Source organism: Aplysia californica, unplaced genomic scaffold, assembly GCF_000002075.1.
Source record: "Aplysia californica isolate F4 #8 unplaced genomic scaffold, AplCal3.0 scaffold00080, whole genome shotgun sequence".
In the NCBI taxonomy this organism is placed as follows: domain Eukaryota; kingdom Metazoa; phylum Mollusca; class Gastropoda; order Aplysiida; family Aplysiidae; genus Aplysia; species Aplysia californica.
In genome coordinates this window covers 408,754-417,390 of record NW_004797350.1, presented here as the reverse complement: position 1 = coordinate 417,390, position 8,637 = coordinate 408,754, and the positions used below count along the sequence as shown (strand labels likewise).

The 8,637-nt window shown below is 40.5% G+C and overlaps 1 protein-coding gene across 3 annotated transcripts in view; it reads right to left on the bottom strand.

Annotated features, from left to right (window-relative positions):
* Positions 1–2,612: 2,612 nt before the first annotated feature.
* LOC101862250 (CB1 cannabinoid receptor-interacting protein 1) overlaps positions 2,613–8,637 on the bottom strand; it is a gene marked incomplete at its 3' end in the record, with an annotated part of 12,070 nt that continues 6,045 nt past the window's right edge. For 2 of the 3 annotated variants that reach the window (XM_013080278.2, XM_035968755.1), the window contains 2 exon segments: positions 2,613–3,294; positions 4,692–5,076. In XM_013080278.2, coding sequence (XP_012935732.1) covers positions 2,613–2,785 — 173 coding nt within the window. 3 annotated transcript variants of the gene reach the window in all.

The following is an 8,637-nucleotide window of genomic DNA, read 5'->3' as shown; positions in this document are numbered from 1 at the left end:
AGAGAGAGAGAGAGAGAGAGAGAGAGAGAGGTATTGATAGACAGAGAGAGATACAGAAAGACAAATAAATAGACAGATAAACAGACTGACAGAAAGAGAGACAGAAAGAGAAGAGAAGGTAGAGATAGGTGACGAGACGAGACTGAAGTGGTGGGGGAGGTGGGTATTTTAGCAATTCTAGAGCCATTTTTGGTAGCTTCTGCAATCTGTATAGTGTCGGAGTATTTTAGGTTACTGGTGTTGTCCTTAAAAATTAGTTAACGATCGGAAAACGATCCACTGTCTAACTCTTTATCGTTCTTGTTTGTGTGTTCGACGATTCTGTTTTCTAACCTTAAAACCTCGAGATCGTGGGTTTACTAGGACTTCAAATACATTATTTTTTTGCAAAACATAACTTGTGTATTTTATTATGTATGGCATCGTGGTGAAATCAGGCGTTCGTACAAATAATGTAATCAAGGAAACCGTCCCTTTTCTGGCCGTTGGGAAATTATTTTCAAATTTTCTGTTTTGACCCATACCTTATATGTCCTTTTAAAACACATGTCTGTGTGGATTTTACTACGAAACGTCGATCAAAGGCACAGAAAAAGTAAATTGCAGTTTCCAAAAACACTCAAGCTTTGGAAATCACCAAACTTTGGCGGCCATTTTCTCGCTGATGTTACCTCTGACACCTGGCAATCCTCACCTCCTTCAATGGCAAATACCTTGACTTCAAATCAAGATAGATGGGTATTTTCTGCACCAAATGCAAGACAGATGAGCAAGTTTTAAGATTCTTCTTATAACTCCATATGATCAAAAATTGAAGAGCGCCTGATTCCACCATGTTGTGACACAATTTGTTATTAAAAAAACCCAAAAGAGTAAAAAAAAAGTCCCCCCCCCCCCCTTGGTATTCTTTTTTCAGCCAAGCAAAGCAAACACAATTTTAGTCTTTCAAGTGTTAGTACGTGACAATTTCGACCTTCTGTAGACTACTTATTACACCAAATCTACGCTTTATTAATCACCCCAGGCGTTATTGCAACATGTGTGGTAATAAAAGGACAAGGAATGGCCGGATTATGAAGGTTAATTACATGTGGTGATGTCGACAAAAATACGTTCGAGATGGGAGAACAACAGGAACACTTGACATATGGGATGATGGGTCGTTAATCTTTTGCCAGAAAAACAATAAAATCTTTCATATTGTTGGCAATTATTTGGCAAGAGATATATTGCTGGTGCTTTTGTCAGCTCAAAGTAAGGGAGTTGGGACTAAAACATTGTTGATATCATTCTAGTTCTCCACACCTCCACGACCCAACCCAATAACCCTCCCTAAACACCCATCCTCACCCGACCCCATTACCATCCCTCTTCCTCTCCACTCCCACCTCATCTCCATCCCTCATCCCCTCCACTCTTACCTCATCACCATCCCTCATCTCCGCACCCCAACCTCATTACCATCCCTCATCCCCTCTACCCTCATCTCATCCTCATCCCTCATACCTTCCACCTTCACCCCACCCCATCACCTTTTTTTAATCCCCCACCCCCCATCCCATCACCATCTCTTAATCCCTTCATCGTCACCTCATCACCATCCCTCATCCCTCCATCCTCATCCCATCACTATCCGTAAACACCTCCACCCCAACTTCATCACTATCTCTCATCCCCTTCACCCTCACCCCAACACCATCCCTCCCCCTTTCATACTCAACTCATCACCATCCTCCATCCCTTCCATCCTTAACTTGTCACCATCCTTCTCCCCCCCTCTCAAATATCATCCCTCATACCCTCCACTCACACCGCATCATCATCCCTCATCCCCTCCACCTTTACCCAGCAACCGTTGCCGCCTATCCTGTACCCTTTATTTCGGGCTCGCAGTCTAATTTGATTATTTCATGTACTCATTTATTCTTAATATTATATAGGTCAATATCTTTTCATCTACTTTCCCTCTCATTCTTCTTTCTATCCGCTTTTTCCGCCTATTAGCCTAACCGCCAGCTCATACATATTATTATGATAAGCAAATTTCTTAAAATTCCTTCTGAAGTATATGCATATCCAAACGTTAGTCCGTTCACCCATCCTTATGTCTGCTCATGAATTAATATAATTTACAGATTAAGGTTTGCTGATTCATATAACCAGTCAATTATCCGTTCATTTTGATAACCACCTGATCCAACAAATCTACTGACCTTCGTACTTTTATCAAACGTTTTAATAATATCAACAGCAATGAATATAACCCACTCCTCTAGGTATTCATCTATCTATCTACCCATCTATCCAATATTCCCTTTGTGGACTCACACAACCACTTTTAAACCGAAAAAGCTTAAAAACTAAAGTTCTCCTCTTCTCTCTCTCTCTCTCTCTCTCTCTCTCTCTCTCTCTCTCTCTCTCTCTCTCTCTCTCTCTCTCTCTCTCTCTCTCTCTCTCTCTCTCAACTCACCTACGCTTTCATTCGTTTACCCTTCTACCCATCCCTCTGTCTATTTACGTAATCCCTCATTTATTTATCATTAACTGTTTCTTCCTCTTCAGTCCCCGTTTACATCACAATCAATAATTAAGACAGCAATCCTTTAACTTACTGGATCGCCTTTGCAGGTCGGGTAGTGAGGAAGACGCTGTACTTTGTGTTCGCGTTCAGTTTGACAGTGATGCTGTTGTCAAACCGTTCGCCATCCTGCTTTTGAAACACCGGAGCATCATCAGCAGCTCGCCTCAGGGAGATCTGTAGCTTGAAATTGGAGTTGGTTGTCATCTTATTAGTATTCAGCCACACGAGTTCACACGGAATGATTTGATAAGGTTCTCCGACTAATTGTATGGAGATCCAAGAGTGAGGGATACAGTCAGAAAAGTCAAGAAACCTCCCTCAAGTTGTTGTACTTGCTGTTGTTATTGCAACTGTTCTTGTTGTTTTTGTTGTTGTTGTTGTTGTGCTTGCTGTTGCTGTTGTTTTGTTTTTCCTCAATGGGAAGTTTAAAGACACGGTAGGTTCAGGGCAAATGAACTTATGTTGAAGCAACGTCTGGGTTGGGCATGTATCTGTGTCTCGACTGCCTTTCTCTACACGTCACATTGCCAGGATGAGCTCACAAAATGCTGAGCCAAAAGTGGAAAGACAGTTGTACAAGGCAATCACGGGATGCAGTGCAATCTTTTTCTGTCCAGACTTTTGCTACATCTTAATGTATTTTTGCGTCTAGTTTTGCGTCTGTTTTCTGTCCTCGACAAAGGTTGCGTCAATATCCAAGTTTCCTGAAATACCTGAAATAAATATAATATGCCTTTATCTGTTCCATAACCTTTAGAAAATGGATCATAAACCAGGGGTTATTGGTTAAATTACGAAATTGATATTCAATTTTTGAATGTATATAATATGTAAAGTAGAGATTTGCCTGCAACAAAGCAAGAGAAAGGCATAGGGCAGAGATCACAAATAGTCGAGTCGCACCAAATAAACGCAGACATTTTTTTGGGGGGATTCAACTTAAAATGTCATCCAACAAGCACCATAATAACCCTGCAAGCGATACGAACTAAGGAAACAAACAAACAAAACCCCCCCAGCAAAAACAAACAAAAATGCTTGATTGCACAATTGATCCGCAGACAAATTTCAACTTTAGCTGTATTCGTCAGCAACGTATTATGACCGGTGAAAATAGATCAGCTGCTTTGGAATTGTGATTCTTTTGGGTTCTTCATTTGTATATCACAGTAAAATAGGTAATTAAATGCCGCTGAGTATGGCAATGATAACAGAGCTACAGCGTAAAAAATAATAGAGTTGAGAAGGATGGCTTTATTTGAGCAGGTAAGAAATACGTGGGAAACTATAAACCGCATGATAAAACAACGTCAGAGAAGTTCTTTTCTTTTTGCTGCACATACAATTCATTATTTTGCTCTTTTGTAATGTTATTTTTCATTGCTCTGGCAGTACTTTTTAATACACTGCTTGGTAAAATAATTAGCGACCGAAACATTTTCCATTGTTAAAAATATTATGGACTGCGTGTGACCTATAAGAAATTAATAGTCTCCGTTATGGCAAACACATTTTCATTATTCCACCATGCTTCACGTCAACTAGCTAAGGTGGTATGCTCAAGATAAATTTATATACATGTAATATTATTAAGGCTTTACTACAAGTATCATAATTCATATTGTCTTATTTGAATACCTCTTGATTTAAAGCGTTCTTTTACTAACAGCTTCTTCCTGTTTGTTTTAACTTAATTAAAATCTGCCGTAAAACAAATCCTGCAACAAAATTGAAAAACCGAAAAGAAAAATAAAGATAACGAAGAGTGGCACGGAAACATCAAGTCTCAACATCGAAACATATGAAAGGAATTTTGATTCTAGTTATTGGAAAATATAACTTAGATACATAAAATCAAGTAAGCTTCGTAAGAAATTTCCCCTATGTGAGAAAAATGTAAATACATGTACAAGGATATAAATATAAAGATTATTTAACCCATCATTCCTTCGAAAATATGTAATAAAACACGAGGGAATGGGAGGGCGGCGATTACACAATGCTCAATGATCCAGATGACAATCAATCCTGGTCAGAGGGAATAGGAGGATGTACCAATACCTCGTAAGCACCAGCTGAGGAGGCGCGAGTATGATCGATAGACACGAACCTTTTACCGTCTTGGGGCGTCTAAAGCCAGGATGATAGCTACAGGGGCGCTCTACTTCAACGGCGTCATGAATCGAGCGCTAATGGAGGGTCATCTGCCGGCTGGAGGGAGTCTCTCTCTTTCTCTACCCTCTCTCTCTCCCTCTCTCTCCCTCTCTCTCCCTCTCTCTCCCTCTCTCGCTCTCTCTCTCTCTCTCTCTCGCTCTCTCTCAGTGTCTCTCTCCGCTGCTTGCCCCCGATGGCACCACACACACTCCTGGGATAGGATGGATTCGTCTCGCTCCGCTCCTACAGTCGCCTGTGTCTGGACGCAGTCTAACCCCTTTCTACGTCATGTTGTTGGCTCCAGGCTGGCTGGCGTCTGTCTCGGACAGCCTCTCAATCGACTGTCCGGAAAAAACAAACACGGAACGCTTGCATAAAAGAGTCTTTTGTCACTGTGTTTCCTTACATGTGTGAAGATAGATACACACACACACAAACACACACTCACACACACACACACACACACACACACAAACACACACTCACACACACACACACACACACACACACACACACACACACACACCCGTGCGCTCACACACGCACACACACACACACGTGTACATACACACGTTTATCTTTTCACCTTGATGATCAGGCCCCATTGAGCACACTTCCAATGCTCTAGCCTGAGACTATACTTGTAGGACGTAAATGAATTCTCAAGGTGAAAGTAATCATGAAGTCAAAGTGCCAATAATGTAAACATTAAATGCGCAACAAAGTTAGGTCAACTTACAGAAAAAAATCGGTCTTGTGGATCAGATTACACGAATAGAAATTCAAATTCGATTATCAAAAGCCATAGAATTCCGCCGACAAAAGGGTCTGTACACTATTCACAAAGTTCAGGTAGACATAAAAATACAAAAGCCAGAAAATCAATGCTCAGCTGTTTCAATAAACATTACGTCTTTGTATTTTTTTATTTCGTTTTTGATAAGCTCAAGGCTACTGGCGCATATTTCACAATACACTTTTAATGACGTAAGGTTAGCTCACAATTCAACATTATACTGAGTCATACCTTGATACCAATATTTTGCCTGTGTCGTAAATTAAAGTAAGAGATTCGAAAGTTGATGTGTCTCTCAAACACATTTTAAAGTAAACTCTCCATACTTAGCTGTTATGGGGAATGAAATACGATCACCAAGAATTCATCTTGTTTGGAGATTTTCTCAGTCAGGGTATTCAAATACGAGAGTTTTGAGACTTTGTTACCATTGTAACAACATGGTAATCATAGCAACTAATTTCCAGACATATGTTTCATGACGCGGTGGAATCAGGCGCTCGTTAAATTTTAGACATGTGGAGCTATATCATTGGTATCATTTTAAAGTTTGTATATATGTCTTGCCTTCAATGAAAAAAATACACATCTATCATGAATAGACGTCGGGATATTTGCGATTGAAGGAGGCGGGGGTTTCGGAAGTAATTTTAGTGAAGAAATGGCAGCCAAAATTTGGCGACTTCCAAAGCTTGAGAGTAATTAGAAACTGCAAATTTACATTTTGCGTGCCTTGAATAAACATTTTTCAATAAAAATCCACACATAAATGTGTTTTTAAATGGACCGTAAAGATGTTGAGTCAAAAAAAAAAGTTTGATAAAAATTTCCAAGACCGACAGAAAAATGCCAATTTCTTTGATTTCATTATTTTGACGAGCGCTTGACTTCACCTCGACGGACGCCAGACATATTATTATTATTCAGTCGATTTCGTAATTTTTGTGGGCGGCGAGGATCATCCGGGTTTTTTAACGTACCATTTGGAAATACAATGACATGTAGGTGGGTATTACGAAAATGATAGCTTCTTAAAGTTGCAAAGTGCGCAGATCCCTTGGTGGTCCAAAAATCGACAAGAGTAGGCTTTGGCCATCACCAGGGCAAAATTCAAAATTAATTCCAACCAAACTAAACATGATTGATGCGTCTGGCGCGCTCATATGACCTTATTATGCAGTTGCGAGCACCGTAAAACAATTACAACCCCCCCCCCCCCCCCCGAACAAACAAAAAACAAAAACAACATCACAGCCATGGTGAGTAAGGCAATCAGGTCTAGTCAAGGGGGCTTTCGTGGCCTAGAGGTTAAGGTGTTGGCCTCTCATTCAAAGGTCCCGGGTTCGAATCCGGGTAGCGACCGAAACATTTTCTTCTCTAAATTTGTCTCCTTTCACCTCATTTCCTGCTCTCTAGCAATGCTCTGTCGGCTGCTTTCGTCTCCTCTTTCTGCCCCCACCCCCTCAACTCCTTTGCCCCTTCCTCTGGGCTCCTGATTCTTTCTGCAGTCTTTCTACTGCTACTCTTTCGCTTCTACTGCTGTCTGTCAGCCACACCCCTGATCTGCTGGTAGGAAAGATCTACACCTAGCCTTCCCGGACAAGGGCGAAATATCTCGGAGGTCGCGTGTGCAAGTGCGCTCGTTAAAGATCCCTTGGTGGTCTAAAATCAATAAGAGTAGGCTTCGGCCGCCACTCGGGCAAAATTCTAAATTTCCTACAAACCGAAAAAGTTTAATGTGTCCCGCGCGCTCATATGACCTTATGCAGTTGCGAGCGCCGTAAAACACTTTACAAAAACAAACAAAAAGGTCTGGTCAACTGTTTATCCTGGCGACCCAGAGCAGACTGTTTTATTAATATAGCTCTACCAAGGGTTAAGGACATACAGTTAGACAACCTAAACGTTGTAAGTAAACATACAGCTCTTGCTGTGTCTTCAACGCGAGTGAGCAGGTTAACATTACAGGTGTACTTACGCGTCTCAGGAAGTCATTGTCTCCGTTACCTCTACCAACCTCAACATTATAGGCTCTACTCTCTGCCTTCTTCAGTTTCAAACACAATGTACATTAACGAAACACAAAGGGTGTTAGAAGTATTTAATGTGGGTAGGTTGTTGACCGTTACGTCGGTTTTGCATTATCTGATCTGAAGAAAAATAAAACAACAACAACAACAACAACAAAAAGACTAACCAGTACACAATTCTTTTCAAATGATGCTATTCAATTGGAACATTTGACCTATGACTGTATGTCTCTGTTTGACCCCAAGAAATGTGATCCATCCCCCCCCCCCCCTTTCGATTGTGGAAATGTCAAACTACAAGAAAAAAAAAAGATATTTTCTGTAATTTAATGATCTTTGTTTCAGAGAGGGAAATGCACAGAATTTTTTTCACTGACGAGCAAATAGTTTTCCAAGGGAAGATGAATTTAAGCTACTTACCGTAAAAACACTTGAAAAGAAAAGTAGAAATGATTTTATATTTGTCATATGAAAATCAAATCGAGAGAAATCAAATTGACACCAAATCAAAATATCCGTTCAGAGCCACAGTTACCAAAATACAGTTTGTACAAAATCGGCTGGAAGTATACCGAACTTAAGGGTTTTGCCAAGTCTGTATCCGGGTTTACTGTGAAGGACAGAGAGCCATTATCAATGAGTCACACTCTGATTAAAAAGAGTGGTCATCTTTCAGCAACAGGGTAAACATTGCTGAGTTCGAGTGGACAATGCAACTTAGTATATTTCTCTCAAGGAAAAAGCATCCCCCGCTGACACCCTTCACTTCTCATCAAGGTTTTTTGTTTTTTGTTATTTTTTAAATTGCTGTTGTTGTTGTTGTTGTTGTTGTTGTTGTTGTTGTTGTTGTTGTTGTTGTTGTTTTAAAGTTGCTTTTGCTGTTGCTGTTTTAGAGTTATTTTTGCCGGGGCCTTTTATTGAAAGGAAGTTTTTCACTAATATTTTAGAACACATTTTTTCGTCTGACCTTTTTTAATTGTGGTCAAGAAGAGGCGGTAAGAAGGGAGGGGGGGGGGAGGGAGGTAGGAGGTAGGATGGGCACTATTTTCCGACATGGATGCACACATCTGACCAAA